The following is an 18,184-nucleotide window of genomic DNA, read 5'->3' as shown; positions in this document are numbered from 1 at the left end:
GGGCCTCTAGCTGCTGCCAATAAACTCCAGATGCATGTGGCACTTTGTGCCTCTGGCTTTACATGGGTACTGGGGACTCAAATCCAGGTTATTAGGTTTTGCAGGCAAGTGCCTTACCTGCTAAATCACCTCTCTAGCCCATCTAGTTAGATTTTTCTTTTATTTCAATTTTTTTTTTTTCTATTTGAGAGTGACAGACACAGAGAGAAAGACAGATAGAGGGAGGGAGAGAGAATGGGCACGCCAGGGCTTCCAGCCTCTTCAAACGAACTCCAGACGCGTGCGCCCCCTTGTGCATCTGGCTAATGTGGGACCTGGGGAACCGAGCCTCGAACCGGGGTCCTTAGGCTTCACAGGCAAGCGCTTAACCGCTAAGCCATCTCTCCAGCCCTAGTTAGATTTTTAAAGTGGTTTTCCCCCAAGACACTATTTCCTTCGTTTTCCTTGATTCTATATGGCTATTCCCAAGGTCTGTTTGTAGCACATACAAGTGGACAGGCTCTAAAGTCAGTCAATCCATGCTGTCCCTTCAGGCTGCTGGGATGATGGACCAGCCAAAGAATCAATGACGCTGAATGCTATTTTTACTGTATTGCTCCTTTGCCTATTTTCAAGTAACAAGCGCTGTTGTCTGAAAGAAAGAAAGGCCTGTGATGTTGCTCAGGCTTTCCTTTTGTGAGTGGAGCGTGATGAAGGCCTAGCAATGGATCCCGTAACAGCATGGCACTTACCAAATGAAGAGGTCAGATTTCCAGACAGTATAACGCACAGTTCTCCCACCCATTCCACTTTGTTGGGCATCAGTTGTACTTACTAGTTAAGATGCAGGTACCTTAAAAAACTGAGTGAATGGCACACTCAAAGAAAGGATTAGCATGATGCTGAGGGGGAAATGTGTCCGGCATTTTTTTCAGATGAAGCAGAAATATTAGGTCAGCATTTTAAGATCTCAATCCAATCTTTCAAAATTGCAAGTTAATTCTTATTTTGTTTGGCTGATGGCCATCAGCATTTAACTCCTTGTTGGTCTTTGCAAATTTCAAAGCATAAAGATAGGTATTTGGTAGAGAACTTGACGTTGAAATACTACTGGAGAAAAAGCTAAACGGAGCAACCACTGAAATATGGAATGATCAAATGCAGATATTTTCATGTCAAATGGGCAATGTGTGTTATAAGGAAGGTTTACAGGAGACACACTTCACACAACGGCATGAAAATGGAAGAACCACAGTTAGGAGCCACAAAAGAGTCATTTGATGCAGGGTTTCAATCAAAGGTTTTATAGTAAAAGAAATAAATGGACTGGTTAGACTGTATTTACTACAACGTACATACAATGAAATGTAAGATTATGAAAGTGATTTTTATTATTTTAATAATGGTGTTCTGTTATAATTACAGATAGGAATTTTTTCAAAAATTCATATTCAGAAAGCAAAAGCTACATACTAATGCTGTGTCCCTAAGACAACTATGCATTGCAGCTGTTATGTACATACTAGAAGCATAGGTAATAAAGTACAAAAATAGTAAAATGTTAAATACGAAGTTTTTCTTGGGTTATAATCATCTTGCTAAAGTATACGTTTATCACACAGTCGTGTCACAGCTAAAAAATACTAATTAGCATGTATGCCTGTGTAACTATCTGATCTAATATAGATCTAGTGTGAACACATGAGGGTGTAGTAATATTTCACAGGTAAAGGCTAAGTTCTGGGACATGACAGCTTTTGGATAATCCACAAAACATGCCTGAAGCATCTTCTCTTTTTGTTTTGGAAAATGAGGCAATTTTATTACACAGTCCGCTGTCTGACATATGAATTATACATTTAACTCAAAAACATGCTTTTACTGCAATAAAATATTTTGAACTGGCATATATTTTTTTGGCTTTCATGGCGATCATAAAATACAGTCTTAATTCTTGTAGAAATAAAATGAGGCTTTGTGATTAAGTAATCTGATTACCGTAGCCTCAAAATTTCATTATTTATGTTCCTTTTTGTTTTATTCTGATTTCACTACCAGGTTCTAAACATATTGACTAAACCAGGTAGCCTCAAAGCACCCACCTCCCTTTCCCTTTTGCTGCAAACATCAGATAAAATGGTAGCTGCATTCATAAAAAACAGATTATGGTGCATGTGGACCTGGCTGACTTCATGAGGGATCCAAATAGGTACATGACATGTTTTGCGACTATGCCTCTCCCAGGAAGTAGGTCACAGGGACCCTGAATCATATAATGTTTGGAAATAGCCAGTGTCTAAAAACCTTAAAATTATTGGGTAAGCCTAATAATTATAATTGACTTTAAAGCCTTTAAAATACTGATGCAAACTGCTTTTCACATTCAAGGGCTACAATTATAAAATTTTTAAATAAAGATTACATGAAATTTTTTTTTAATATAGTTCTAAACTACAAAATAGGGCTACTTTAAATTTAAGGCTGCTATACCAAACATCTTTTTCCTAACTGTTCATATTTCAAATTTCATTCTTCAGTAAACTAATTTGGGATGATTAGGAAATGCTTCAACATCTTTTTTTCTTCTCAGTTGTTCTGTCTTTCCTCTGACCACCCACAAGTCATCATAAAATCCTTCCTCTGGAATTTCAATACAAAGAATACAAAAAACTTAATAAAACAGCTCTCTGGACATTGCTGAACTTTTTCTGGGAGTTTAATTACAATGAAGAGGAAAACATGAAACTTTTCTTCATACTTTTGCATTCTCCCATCACTTTCAGAAGGCTTTCAAGTTGTGTACATGATCCAGATGCATATATTTTGTCAAAGTTTTATTCTCCCCTAGTTATGAATGTAATTGCTCACACAATCTTGAATAAGATAGTTGATCTTACTACCTCCACAATCACAAATGGTCCTTATTTTTGAATCTAACTTAAAAAAAAACACTCAATGTTTAAAAATCATTTAAAGAAGAAACTAATTAGGTATAATGACAGTTTCCCATCAAGTTGCCTAGTAAAAAGAATAAACTAATAATTCATGGCATTTTAAAAACAGGATAATGGTCAAATTCTCATTAAATTTGGTTAGAATCCAACAATCAGGATAGATATTAAATTAAAACTTGAGCATGACAAGAGTTCGGAACTTTAGCATATTGTTTGGATCAATTTCAAAAATTACATTACAAGGAAATACAATTACAAAATAAGAGCACGTCTTACTGATCTATTCTTGAGCTTTGTCCATTGTCCAAACTTTTACTGAGAAAAGACCTTGCTGTAATGTGGTTTCTATGATGCCAAAAATAGGTAGTTGATTTAATCAGAATAATCTAATGGAATCATGCCACATTTCATTGAACAGGTTATACTTTTGATTTCTTTCTTGCTTTCTTTTCTTTTTCCTGAGATAGGGTCTCATTCTAGCCCAGGCTGGCCTAGAACTCACTCTATAGTCCTGGGTTGGCTTTGAACTCACAAAGGTACTCCTACCTCTGCCTCCCAAGTGCTGGGATTAAAGGTATGTGCCACCATTTCTGCCCAGGTTATACTTTTAATTCTCAATATTATACAAGATTGTTCAATCACTTCCTGACCAAAATGATTAATACTGATAAAATGCACTGCTTGTTAATTTGTAACATATGTAAGTATAGAATACTATCTGATGACACAGGCTAGAAGCTTATGAAACTTATGTCTGAGATCACTACAGTAAAGTTACATAACAAAACTTTGCTGGATTGGAAAATCATTTTCCCCCCTTATAATTGAAATACTGCATGTAAACAACCAAAAGAGGCACAATTTTAACTCTTTTTTTTTTGCAGTTGTGCAATAGATTTAAAGGTTAAACCCTTTAAATTCATAAATCTCTGAATTTATGATCACTAATTGAACTATTAACTTCTTTTTGAGGAAATTATTTTATGATTCATCATAGAGAGCTACATTCATAAGCAAAAAGAAAAATTACCCCGGGATAAACAATCAAGTAAAGCTATTTTACTAAACAGGAGTTTTTGTAGAAATTTCTGGTTTTTTACTTTTGTCTTGTTACCCCCAATCACAGTTTACACTGGATTAACTTGTCATGGCATCTTCAATATATCCTGGAGTTGCTAAGTGCATATTTCTATGGAGTAGATTTCTATACATAGAAGCTCTGACTTGGGTCCACCTAAGAAGGCACAGTTACTGAAATGCTGCTTCATTAGATAGTTGTGCATATGTATAATCATATATATGTATGTATGTATATATGTGTGTGTATATGTGTGTATGTGTGTGTGTGTGTGTGTGTGTGTGTATGTGCTTAAACCCTTTAACTCTGATTCAAAAACTCTTGTAGGGTCTCCTCCCCCTACCCACACACAGGAACCATTTCAGTGTGGAGTTAGCCTCACCTCTGGGCCACTGGGCTTATACTCCCCTTACGGAAGTAACACCAAAGAGAACCTATAAAAACACTGAATTTCTCTCTCCCCACTCAAGAGAACTGGAGAACTGAGAGGCAGGGTATCCTGTTTGCTTCTGGTTTCTCACTGGCAAGCTTCCTCAGCTTGTAATTTTTGAACAGCGCGGTCAAGAAGATCCATGGACTCTCGGAGGGAGACATGGATTTTAAATGACTTAGGTTTAATGGTTAGGCCGTAACTGAAACTCATTTTCGAGGGCTCGTTTTGGTTGGCCTTGAAATTGCACTGGTGAGCCAGGACGGAGATGAAGAGAAACAGCAGCATCTTGGCCAGCTCCTCACCGATGCACCGGCGTTTGCCCACCGAGAAAATCATCACGCTGCTGGCCAGATCCTTGTTGATGGAGCCGTCCTCGTCCAGGAAGCGGGCTGGATCAAAGTCCTCCGGGTTAGACCATTTCACTGGGTCATGATTCACTGACCACTGATTAACAAAAACCACCGTGTTCTTGGGGATGTAGTAGCCCAAGACAAAGGTGTTGGCGGTGGTAGCATGAGGAATGGTAACAGGCAGGAAGCTGGAGAACCTCATGGTTTCGTAGAGAAAAGCCATCACGTACGGAAGATTGGGTTGGTCGCCCATGCAGGGCAGGCGGTCCCTTCCCACCACCCGGTCCAGTTCCGCCTGCACCCGAGCCTGCACATCGGGATATCTGGATTTTAATGCAAAGGACAGGAAAAAAGAGAACAAAATTAGTTCTCCTTTCACTTAGCAGCACATTACAATTTATTTCAATTCCATTTTTCTTTAAACAGCTATCTAGATCTATGACAGAATTATTTCTGGAAGAAAATATGAAGCAGGTTGTTCATTTCTCTCAAAATTACAAGATGAACTTCAAAAATTTTATTTTCTGCACTGGCTAAAGTTTTTGTTTTTTGAATTTCTCTCTCCCCACTCAAGAGAACTGTAAGTAAAAAAAATAACTTTTAAACTTACAGTCTAAAATACACAAATAATAGCTAAGAAAACTAAACCATTAAGTACAGTGTGTAAGGCCCACAATAGGAGCCCAGAAGAATGTTGCCAGGTCCTTAGAAATCTTCGTGTGTAAAAACACGAACTGTAGCTAGAAGTTTTAGTATGTAATTTAAATTTATAGTTATAATTTTATTTTAAAAACTAATGAAATCATAAAATATATTGAAGTCTACAAAGGCAAAAATACCCAGAGCTCACAAAAGTTAAAATATGACCCTAAAAGATCTCTTTCTCTCATGTCCTGTTCTTATTTTATGAAATATTGTTGGCATCCTGGTAGATAAAGCCATATTTCCTAAACTTAAAAGCAGGTCCTTGTTTGTCAGACTGTGGTACAAACTGTCATGAATGGCTGCTGGCATAACCTGGTACAATCCTTTTTGGAAAACAAACTCCTATTGTCAAGCTCTACAGGAGTAACAACCCCTTAGCCTCTCACAGTAAAACCAAGTAATTCTTTCCTAAAAACTTATTTCCAGAAAAGTAAGTTAACAGATTCCCTATATATAACCACAACACTAGCTAAAAATTTTAATGCCATCAAAATCAATGAAATGATTATATACAATTATATATGAAACTATATTATACATATGAATATGGCAAGATGTTATGTAGCCATCAAAACTTACTCAAATCAATGTTAAAAGACTGGAAGGGGCTCCACAGCAACAAGTAGATAGGTCAGAAGGAAAAACAGTGAACAATTGTAACTGAAATCCATGTAAGCATGAAAGTGACAGAATTATGGGTGATGTTAAAAATCACTTCTTAGTCATGGAAAATGTTAATAAAAATTGAGAAAAAAAATCACTTCTTCTGCAGAAATGTGTGAACTTTTGCCATAAAGGACCATAAAGTAAATAGGCTTTTATAGACCAAATCTTGCCTGCAAGAGCCATTTAATTTTGCCTTGTGGTGTGAAATCAGACCCAACACATGAATAGGCAGAACTCTATTTTACTAAAACATACCCAAAACAAGACTTGCTATTTGCTAACTGCTAATATAGTTAGTGTCTTTTCAAAACAAAGATAAAGGGCTACCTTGAGGGATAGCTTAGTGGTTAAGGCATTTGCCTGCAAAGCCAAAGGACCCAGGTTTGATTACCCAGGACCCATGTTAGCCAGATGCACAAGGAGGTGCACACATCTGGAATTTGTTAGCAGTGGCTGGAGGCCCTGGTGCACCCATTCTCTCTCTCCATCTCTCTCTCTCTCTCTCTCTCCTTCTCTGCCAAATAAATAAATAAAAATAAAATATTTTTTAAAAAAATTAAAGAAAGAAAAAGTTTTTGACATTGTTATTTAATCAAAAGCTATCTCAAGGTTGTTTTATTTCCTTGGAGCACATGAAAAATATACTTTATTCTAACACTTTTTTAATAAAAGTATTTCAAAAGACAATGGTTTATCTTAGGATGTTGGGGTGGCTTTTTTCCTGATCTCTTGACTTTTCTTTATTCTGTCCCAGGCTCTCCCCCACATCCCAACGGATTTCTACGATCTTGATATTAATACTGAAAAAACATTTAAATGTGCAGAAACATAATTTTTGGCAACAGCTTACATCATCTAGGGAAATACAATTTGTGTGGATTCCAACTTTTAAAGAGAAACCACAGCGTCTCTGGTAGAGGGGGAGAGCCTGTCTCCGGCAATAGAGAACTGCCCTGGAGTTCTCTGGCCTCTGCATGCAAGCTCACAGCATGCACATTGAGCACGCGCACGCGCATACACTAAACTACGCATACTGCACACACCCGCCTGTGCACAAAGGAAGAAAGAGAGGAAGAAAGGGAAGGAGGAAGGGAAAGAAGAGAAAAAAGTAGCTAGTATGTGTAAATCTGAGACACCTGCACATTCAGCATCCCAAGGGCACCAACAAATCGCACAATCAGCATTTCTGGTCTCAGAGAATCGTTACTTGCCTTGAGGGAAACATTTGCTGGAGTAGGATTTACAGACAAAATACAGGTTCCCCAGTGTGGTGGTTTGATTCAGACGTCCCCCATACACTTGGGTGTTCTGAATGCTAGGTTCCCAGCTGATGGAGATTTGGGAATTAACGCCTCCTGAAGGCAGTGTATTGTTGGGGGCGGGCTTATGGGTGTTTATAGCCAGTGTCCCCTTGCCAGTGTTTGGCACACTCTCCTGTTGCTATCCTCCACCCGATGTTGGCCAGGGGCTGATGTCCACCCTCTGCTCATGCCATCGTTTTCCCTGCCATCATGGAGCTTGCCCCTCGAATCTGTAAGCCAAAATAAACCTCTCTCCCCCGCCCCCATCCTCCAAAAGCTGCTCTTGGTTGGGTGATTTCTACCAGCAATGCGGACCTGACTGCAACACCCAGTTCATTCTGAATTTCAGTTAAACAATAGCTAATCTGTGAGAATAAATTCTCACGCAGAATTTATTTGCTTAAGCCACCTGACGCAGGGGTCTGTTTAATCTGAGTGGGAGAGAATGATCGGTAGTGAGAAGTCAAGGTAGGCCACGGGTACCAGCTAACAGAGAATGAATGGAGAGAGAACAGCGAAAGAAACCCTCAGGCACCCCCTAGATGCCCAGGACTCTTTTTCTAGACTATATTCGTGTGCCAATGAAGTGTCTGCTTCCGTTGTCTTGGCCCTGACACCTCTGTGAAGCCAGCACTGGCTTGTAGCTGCCTTCTCAGGACGCTTCTCGGCGGATTTCTCTCCGCGGAGGTGGTTTTGCGGGGCGGAGAGTCTTCATAAATTCGACACAGAGCTGCTCAGAGGACCTGAGCGCTTTGCGATGCTTAGTTTTGCGGGGCCTGGGATTTGGAGGAAAACCTCAAGTCCCCGCACTCTGCATGTGACCTTACAGTCAGTCACACTCCTTTCCGCAGCGGGAAAGGGAGGCTTTACCTGGTGAAGAGAATGAGCAGCCACAGCAGGGCGGTGGAGAGGGTGTCCTGGCTGGCGCCGAAGATGTCGGTCACCGTGGCAGGTACATCCTCCAGGTCCAGGCCTGCGCGACCGTCGCCCGAACCCCCGGCGGCTGCCTTCTTCTCCGCCGAGAGGATGAGGGCGTCCATCATGTCGCGCGGGACCGCCCCGGGCGGGAGGCTCTCGCGGTGCCTCCGGAACTTGTCCAGGACGAAGTTGCAGAAGTTACGGTTGAGCTGCTCGAACTCGCGGAAGGTGGTGCGCACGGGGTTGGGGAAGAGCCGCAGCCAGGGCAGCACGTCCACCAGGCTCCCCGCGCCCACCGTGCGCCCAAACTCCTCGTTGTGGCTGAGCAGCTCCAGGAACTCCGAGTCGTCGTGCCGGTAACGGCAGCCGAAGCACACGGCGCTCATGACGTTGGCCACCGCCACCAGGACCGGCTGCGTGGGGTCCAGGAAGGCTCCGCCCGCGCTGCGGCGCACCAGCGCGGCCACCAGCTCGCGCGCCTCGCCCAGCGCGTGGCCCTCGAGCTGCCGGCGGCTGCGCGGCTGGCGCGTGGAGAAGGCGCGCAGCGTGCCGTGGGCCGCGCGCCGCTGCGACTTCCAGCGCTCCGAGTAGTGGCCAAAGGCCATGCTGCGGCCGCCGGACACCACGCGGAAGGAAGCGAAGGGTGGCCGGTCGGCGAAGACGGCGCCCTGCTGCACCAGGGCCTGGTGGATGGCGCTTTCGCCGTTCAGCACCACCACGGGACAGGTGCCCAGGCGGATCTGGAAGACGTCGCCGTAGCGCCTCGCCAGGCGCGCAAAGGACAGGTGCGATGCCCGCCCCAGGGCCGCCGCATTTCCGATCAGCGGCCACGGGAAGGGACCAGGGGGCGAGGACCACGGCTGTCTCCGTCGCTGTCGCAATAGCCACTGCCCCACGTGCACAGCGGCCAGCACCGAGAGGAGCAGCAGAAGCGTGGTCTGCTGGGTGGACAACAGGTTCAGCGGCTGCGGGGCGTCCTGGCTAGAGCTGGTGGCCATGCTGGGGACACAAAGGGAAGACCGACGTGACAGTCAGGCGTTCAGGTGAAAGAGAGAGAGAGACCCCCGCGCCCCAACGCCAGCATGGAGCTACCACCGTGCCTCATTGGGTGGAGGGTCGGTTATCTGAAGACGCTTGGAGACGACCCTTCCCATCCCCAGCCCAGCCGCTGGCGCCAGCCACTGCATCCTCGCGTGCGTAACAGTTCCCGTGACTTTGGCACAACACCGACGCAAGCAGTAGCGCTTGTTTTAAAGTCCCTGCCACTCCGAGACCCCTGACGTGCCAGAACCTATGTGATGAGGTGGCCCCGTGGGCACACTGACCTGCGACGAAGAGTGGTTTCCAGCGGCGCGGGACCACGACCGCAGGCTCCGCGCGCGGGGGTTGGGCGAGAGCGCCGGAGCCTTTGCCCAGGGCAAGATGTCAACCTGAGAGTGTCCGAGAACCGTCCGGCACACCAGCTGTCCCCTGTTGCTTCACCATCCGCTCCGAAGTGGACTGGGATGAGGACAAAGAAAAGTGCCTCCACCCTGCCCGAGCTCCCGGGCACCCGGGGCGGGCCGGGACAAGGCCAGCGAGCTCTCACGACGCTGGGCTGGAGTCAGTCCCCGGTCTGCGCACACTCCAGGGGCCATCCCGCCTCTCTGGGTTTTAAGGACCGAGTAGCGACCGATCCGAGGAAGTGGGACCTGGCGGGGCGGGGCGTGCGGGGCGGGGCGGGGCGGGGCGTGACGCGCAGGTTTCCCCCCGCCCCCCCCCCACACCCCCAGGGACTTGGTCCACTGGGGACCGGCTAGCGTGCGCGCCGCGCGCCCCGAGGACCTGAAGCGGCAGCTGGCCTCTGTATGGAAGGAAGCGGCCACGTGAAGGAAGTTCTTGTTTGTCCACAAGGGCAGGTCATCGCCGGTCACCCCCAAGTCCAGGCTCCTCGGTTTCCCCCCCAGAACTGCGCTCGGGTCACCACTTCTCACGCCTCCGCGCGCTTCACCCAAACGCGCCCCACGCGCCTTTCCTGGGGTAACTGGAGCTCCGGCTCCCCGGGGCAACCGGTGTGCGGCCCTTTGGAAAGGTGTGTCACTTTGGGAGCTCGGATTGTGGCTAAGGCTTGGTCTTGTATTTATTGTTTTGTTTCGTCGAGGTAGGGTCTCACTCTAGCCCAGGGTGACCTGGGATTCACTATGTAGTCTCAGGGTGGCCTCGAAATCACGGCGATCCTCCTGCCTCTGCCTCCCGAGTGCTGGGATTAAAAGCGTACACCACCACGCTTTTTTGTTTGTTTTGATTTGGTGGTTGTTGTTTGGTTTTGGTTTTTCGAGGTAGGATCTCACTATACAGCCCAGGCTGACCTGGAATTCACTGTGCAGTCTGAGGCTGGTCTCGAATTGGCGAGATCCTCCTACCTCTGTCTCCCCAGGGCTGGGATTAAAGGTGTGCGCCACCACTTTTTCTTTTCTTTTCCCTATCTTATTCCTTCCAACAATTTGTCCCCAAAAAGATTCCCTGTAGGATGCAAAGACAGGGACACGTGAGAGAAGCAGCTCTCAAACCCGGGAGAGGAGCGCACACGCGGGCCAGCACGGGCCCCAGGGTTGCCCGCGCGGGTCCCCCAGGGCCGGGAGGTGGCGCTGCGCGCGGGCGCCGGGCGCAGAGTGGGCGGAGGAGACGTTTCCGCGGCGGACTGTCGCCTCCCCCTTGCGTGCGGAGCTGTGGGAAGCCGGCTGCAGTCACCTCCCCGGGCGCTGCCCGCGGCCGCCCCGCCGCCCGCGCTTCGCACGCACCTCGACACGCCGAGGCGGCGGCCCTGGGCGGGGGCCTGTCGCCACCACCCTGGGCGGCGCACGCATGCACGCACGCTCCGCGGCGTCCGCGGGAACCGGGGTGCGCGCACCTCCGCCCGCGGGAGCGAGGGGCTCCCGCAGCTCACCGCCCGGTGCGCTCCTGCGGGGTCCGCCCCCCATGCGCTCGCACCCACGCACACCCCCGAAACACTGGGGGTCCCGGAGGCCAGTGCGCCCCGAATCACACGTTCCAAACACCCGGTCTCCTCCAAGGCTCGGGCCAGGGCGCGCCTGGAGGAAAAGGTGGAAGGAATCTAGCTACTTAATCAGGCAGGAATTGTACCTTCAGGCCACCGGCGTCATCCAATGTAAATATGAAAGTTACGCGTATTACCCGGGCTCTCAGCTCCGCCTGCACCTCGTCCGAAATTTGCATTATTGTGATTTTATTTACAGACAAGGATTAAAAAAAAAAAAAAAGATTCAGAGATTATGTGACTTGCCCAAGTCATACAGTTGTCTAGAGGTGGAGACAAGGTTTGAACCCACAAAGACCTGCTCCAAATCCCCTAAATCAGGGAAAACGGAAGAAAGTAACAGATGAGAGGCATCGCATTTTATTCCTTGCTTGATTTAGAAAAATCAGCTGCAAGAATTTGTTGCTTTTTGCTTTCATAACTGGATTTTTTAAAAAAAAAAACTATTTTCATGTATTTATTTGACAGAAAGAGGCACAGAGAGAGAATGAACGAGTGTGCCAGGGCCTCCGGTAGCTGCAAACGAATTCCAGATGCATGTGCCATCTTGTGCATCTGGCTTACGTGGGGACTGGAACCTGGAGCCTTTGGCTGTGCAGGCAGGTGCCTTAACCACTAAGCCTTTACACCAGCCCCGTAACAGGATTTTAAGGATTCCAAGTAAACAGTATGCTCACTTCTTGAAATTAAATTGACCAATGGATGGTCCTTCCAAGTTGACCTTGGAATACATGACTGATGGCATTATAAGGAAGCATACAGAGGTGTCTGAACAGAGTCTGACTGCTTACAGTAACATGTCTGACCTGCTAAGGAAATGCCTTTTTCTAAAAGTCTTCAATAGCTTTCAAAATTCTCTGGGAGTAACCATGGTAGATTGCTCAAAGCAGTGGAGAAAGTGCTTTGGAGAAACTGCATTAGGATTGGTTTCTAAGAGCCTACATATTTGTCTTAGTCCGTCTCCTGTTGCTATAACAGTGCACTTGATTCTAGTCAATATACAGAGTGTGTGTGTGTGGCGGGGGGTACTTTGGATCACAGTCTGGAGGCATAGGATCCGCTGTTGAGACAAGAGGGAACAGGGGACAGTAATCTTCCCATCTCACGACAGCGGGAAGGTGACATAGACAGCTCCCACCAGCCTCCACAAAACTGCAGTGAAGAAATGAAAGTTCCAGCACGTGCTCTTCTGGAGAACATACTCAGACCAGAGCAACATCCTCCACAGCAACGTTACGTTATTAGGTGTTAGCAGGACCCCACTCTGCTGATTCAGGACTCTGCTGTATCATTCTTCCTCAGACTCCAACTTATGGCATGGGAATTGTCAATGGGCTAGTGCCAATTTGAAGCCTTTGCCACACTATCATTGCCAGAATTAGACCTGGCGCACGTTGCCTTTAAGCCAAATTAGCTCCTATTTATTTATTTATTTTAATGAGAGTGAGAGAAAGAGTGAATTGGCACACCAGAGCCTTCAGCCACTGCAATTAAATTCCAGCTGCATGTGCCGCCTTGTGCACATGCGTGACCTTGCACGCGCATCACCTTCTGCATCTGGCTTATGTGGCATCTGGGGAGTTGAACATAGGTGCTTAGCTTTTACAGTCAAGTGTCCTAATGGGCAAGCCATCTCTCCAGCCCTTAACTTCTATTTTAAAAAGTACAAAGCAAAGCTGAGTCTGCCTGTTCAACAGTTCCAGTCATCTTGAGGTCATCTACATGCATGCCTTGCCTACAAAGGCAAATAGCTAAGGAATGTCCTCAAGCTCAGCTTGTTCTCGAACTTGCATCAAAAAGTAGGCCGGAGCTGGAGAAATTAGCAGTTTAGCGGTTAAGGTGGTTGCCTGCAAAGCCAAAGGATCCAGGATTGATTCCCCAGGACCCACGTAAGCCAGATGCACAAGGTGGCATATGTGTCTGGAGTTTGTTCTCAGTGGCTGGAAGCCCTGGTGCACCCAATCTCTCTCTCTTCCTCTCTCTCTCTCTCCCTCTTTCCCTCTGTTAAATAAATAAATAAAAATAAAATCTTTCAAAAAGAAAAAAAAATACTTAAAAAAATAAAGTAGGCCAGTGTGGTGGAGCACACCTTTAGTCCCAGCACTTGGGTGGCAGAGGTGGGAAGATCTCCATGAGTTCAAGGTCACCCTGAGGCTACATAGTGAATTTCAGGTCAGCGGGGCTAGAGCCAGAACCTACCTCAGAAACAAACAAACAAAAAATAGAGCAGTTGGGTCAATGCTGTCAGAGAGATAGACTCTTATCAATTATGACAAACTAAAGTGGTTGGCTATGATGTTTCCTCAGCATTCAGGCAGTCTTGGTACTTGGAAACAACTTCATGTAAATCTGAAGCAGTGTGTGTCTTTACCCCAGGTCCAGCTCAGGCTGGGACTCTCCCTTAGCCAAAAATCTACCGTCACGTTTGGGATAATCATCACAACTTCTCCACCAAACTCCGAAACCGAACGCCCAGGAATATCCGACTCACAGTCAACAACACAGAATGTGGGGGTTCACTCTCCCAATTCTCAAACTTCAGTTGTTTGCTACAAATAATTTTCAAAAAAGCACAGTTACTCTAGAGGGTAGTTTAAAGCAGAGGTTTAAAATGCCTTGTGTTGATTCCAAGCACAGCTTAAGGTTGTTTAAGCGAGACAGGAGCGTACCAGCTCATGCAGCAGAAAGGGATAACCAAGGCATCTGCAGATGGAAGGATCCAGGCAGGGCTGCTCTTCCTAAGCCATTGTTCTGCTTTCTCCTTCACATGCTAGGGAAGCTGGCCATGGGCAGCCTTTAATTAAAAACTCCAAGATGGGGCTGGAGAGATGGCTTAGCGGTTAAGCGCTTGCCTGTGAAGCCTAAGGACCCAGGTTCGAGGCTCGATTCCCCTGGACCCCAGATGCTCAAGGTGGCGCATGTGTCTGGAGTTCGTTTGCAGTGGCTGGAAGCCCTGGAACGCCCATTCTCTATCTCTATCTGCCTCTTTATCTCTCTGTCACTCTCGAATAAATAAATAAAAATTTAAATAAAAAAACAACTCCAAGAGATAACTGGACATGAAGCACACTCCTCTAATCCCAGCCCTCGGGAGGCAGACATAGGAGGATCACCATGAGTTCAATGCCTCCCTGAGATTGCATAGTGAATTCCAGGTCAGCCTGGGATACAGTGAGACCCTACCTTGAAAAACCATAAATAAATAAACCTCCACGAGAAGGAGAACAACTTCCAAGGTCCTAAAAGGGTGAGGCTGGGCTTAGGCTCCATCCTGTGCACAGTCTTGTTTTGTCAGAAAAAGAAAAATGGTTGAAGCTTGCTTAGGAAGCTAAATAGTCCCCACAACCTACTGCATGCTTTCTGACCATCACTTCCTTTGTGTTGGAAGAGAATCCAAATCTATGATTACTATTATTATTATTATTTTAGGTCAGCAGATAGAAGCATTACCCCCTGGAACCAATCCCAAAGACAGCTGTGCCCTTCATCACGTGGGAGGTGAGTTTTCTTCCTGGCCTGTCTGCAACATCACCCCTAGGTGGATGTTGCGGGTCAGCGCGCTGCTCCTTCAGCTCTCCCTCCACACACGCAAGCATGTGGAGTAGGAGCCCTTGCCCCTGGGCGGGAGTAGGTAAGCGGGCATGGGCAGCGATGCCAGAGAAACAGGAATCAAGAGACATGTGAGTTTCCAAGGCAACTGAGGGAGGAGCCTCAGGCCAGCAAGTGGGAAGAGTCTTAGGAGGTGACCGCAGAGCCCTGGATCGCTGCTGCTTTCTGCAGCCCAGAGTGCACAGCAGAGAGAACCACGGGGCTGAAAGAGGTGTTTCCTCCCGTCTCAGGAGCCCTTATTTGTCCGTCACACCATTATCTGCTGCACTAAGAGACAGGATGAGCAAAAGAGCCTCACAGTTGTTGCGCCATCCTTGTGCAGCGTGTCCAGGCTTCCGAGGTGTTAAAGGGTAAAGAGCTCAGACAGTGCGCTGTACAATTAATAAAGCAATGGTTTATGAAGAAGTCTCTGGGTTCTCAAGCTGTGAGTCAGACTTATGAATTGCTGTGAAAAGAAAAAAAAAAAACTAAGCAAAACAACTTCAGGAAGGCTTTGTTTTGACCCTGAGAGTCAGCCCGTGGTCATTTGCCTCTGTTACTATGGCGATGTGGTGTGCAACAGCAATGGGAACATGTGGCTGAGGCTCCACCTCGCCCTCATGGCATACAAGAAGTAAAAAGAGGGCTGTATTGTATATATGTAATTACAATGATTGTAATGGGGAGGTAATATGATGGAGAATGGAATTTCAAATGGGAAAGTGTGGGGTTGGGGAGGGAGGGAATTACCATGGGATATATTTTATAATCATGGAAAATGTTAATAAAAATTTTTAATTTAAAAAATAAATAAATAAAAAAATAAAAAAAATTAAAATTAAAAAAAAAAAGAGGGCTGGAGAGATGGCTTAGCAGTTCAGCGCTTGCCTGTGAAGCCTAAGGTCCCCGGTTTGAGGCTCGATTCCCCTGGACCCCACATGCACAAGGGGGTGCACACGTCTGGAGTTTGTTTGCCGTGGCTGGAGGCCCTGGCGTGCCCATTCTCCCTCTCTCTCTCTATCTGCCTCTTTCTCTCTCTGTCTGTTGCTCTCAAATAAGTAAATGAAAAGAAAAAGAAAAAGAGTTAAAAAGAGACCAGGGTCCTACTTCTTCCAGCTAGGCCCTATTTCATGAAGTTTCCACCACTTCCCTGAAATAGCACCAGCAGCAGGGACCAAGGTTGAGACACATGAGCATACTGAGGATGTTTCTTATCAAAGTTTCTGGGCATGGATGAAATATGTGTAAGGTCTTTGCTGTAACCTAACACAAATTTGGCTCTAATCCAATCTCCAGTTAACATGTTCCCATCTGAAACCTCACAAGCTCAGCATCCACTCTCCACATTCCTGGGCCACTCAGGTCTTCTGAGTACCAAGTAGAATCACCCATTACTCTGCTTACAACATTTTTGGGCATCTCTAACTTTCCTAACGCATCCCATAAACCAGTTCCGTGTGGCAATGTTTAGTTATAGCAACATCTATGATGCCAATTTTCATTGCTATGACCAAATATTTGAGAGAAATAAGGAAGGGCTTACGCCAACCTATGGGTTCATGAGTTTTTGTCCTGGGTCCTTGGCTCCATGGATGTGAGGCCCACAGTGCAACAGAACAACGTGGTGTAGGAACCTCAGGGCAGATGGGAAATAGAGAGGAAGGGACCAAAGACCAGATATGACTAACCCTTTGATCTAGCATGAAACATCTTTAGACAAACAGTATTATTTGTCATGCTTACTTTTATTTTCTAAAGTTAAATGCCCATCAAGTTACCAAGAAAATATAGATGTCAACAAGTAAAGTACCATCCTTTTCAGAAAGTGAGAATATATGTTAGGGGTCAGCTAACTTACATCGAACTATGTGATGGTAACTTTGTGGCTTCCGGGATCAGGTGATTTCTTGGTGGAAAATCTAGAGTCCAGTTTTTCATTTTGCTCCACTAGCCTCTTAGAGTTTAGCATTATATCTACATATCTCTCACAGATTTCTTCTTTCTACAATAGATAAAAATCCAAGAAAAACAAAACAAACTATAGCCTTAAAAAAACTATAGCCTTGGGCTGGAGAGATGGCTTAGCGATTAGGCGCTTGCCTGTGAAGCCTAAGGACCCTGCTTCGAGGCTCGATTCCCCAGGACCCACGTTAGCCAGATGCACAAGGGAGCACAGGTGTATGGAGTTCGTTTGCAGTGGCTGGAAGCCCTGGCGCACCCATCCTCTCTGTCTCTATCTGCCTCTTCCTCTCTCTGTCTGTCACTCTCAAATAAACAAATAAAAACAAAAAAAATTTTTTTAAAACTATAGCCTTATCCAAGGTTTGAGAAAATAGTTGATGGTTAAATAATGTACACGGCTGTTCTTTCCCAAAGAGAACACAGGGGCTAGATAACATATGCAAGCTTTTGTGGTCATTGACCCCAGTGGAATTTTCCCCTTCTGCTACTGAAAGGACCATTTCTGAGATATGGTCTGTTCTTCTATTAGACTTCTTTAGATAGCAAGATGTTCTAGACATTTGGAGGCTCTTCTTGATATCAAGAAAAATTCAGAATGAGCTTTTTTGTCTTCTACTCAACTTAGAGCTACCTTTTGAAGTCATGTAAATCAAGACTAGTTCTCCTTTCATGCAACATGCTTGAAGATTAGATTAGACTGCCTCACAACCATCCTTCCACAATTAAAAACATAGTCCAGTTGCTTCATCGTTGCTTGAATAACTTAGTTTCCAGAGTTTTATCCAAGCTATCTGTGCCTCTGGACAACGTAGGCTTTCAATATTTCTCTCTAAAGGATGTGCCTGGAATTGAACACAGTATCCAAAGATGAAATCCTGTGCAGCCCAGAGGGATGTAGTTACTGTCCCCTATGGACACAGTTTTTTTTCAATGCAGACTAAGTTTTTTTTTAAATCTATTTCAAAGTATCTACCTCTTACTGTTAGAATATTGACATTATGCTAAGATTATGAACAAATAAATTCTATAGCATTTAATATAGGATCTGGTAGATGGATAAGCCTTCAATTGCCCATTTAAACTAATATTTCTTTGTAAAATTTTTTTGTTTATTTTTATTTATTTATTTATTTGAGAGCAACAGACAGAAAGAGAATGGGTGTGCCAGGGCTTCCAGACACTGCAAACGAACTCCAGATGCGTTCACCCCTTT

General features: G+C 45.6%; 1 protein-coding gene across 1 annotated transcript; it reads right to left on the bottom strand.

Moving 5' to 3' along the window:
* Positions 1 to 1,347: 1,347 nt before the first annotated feature.
* Positions 1,348 to 10,039, bottom strand: LOC101612471 (cytochrome P450 1B1). The gene is made up of 3 exons (XM_004660108.2): positions 9,710 to 10,039; positions 8,337 to 9,383; positions 1,348 to 5,117 (listed from the first exon to the last, which is right to left on the bottom strand). The coding sequence occupies exons 2-3, from the start codon at positions 9,380 to 9,382 to the stop codon at positions 4,529 to 4,531; spliced, it is 1,635 nt and encodes a 544-aa protein (XP_004660165.1). The 5' UTR covers position 9,383; positions 9,710 to 10,039; the 3' UTR covers positions 1,348 to 4,528.
* Positions 10,040 to 18,184: the final 8,145 nt, after the last annotated feature.

This window comes from Jaculus jaculus, chromosome 18, assembly GCF_020740685.1.
Source record: "Jaculus jaculus isolate mJacJac1 chromosome 18, mJacJac1.mat.Y.cur, whole genome shotgun sequence".
NCBI lineage: Eukaryota > Metazoa > Chordata > Mammalia > Rodentia > Dipodidae > Jaculus > Jaculus jaculus.
The sequence above is the reverse complement of the archived record's forward strand: the minus strand, read 5'-3'. Positions and strand labels throughout refer to the sequence as shown.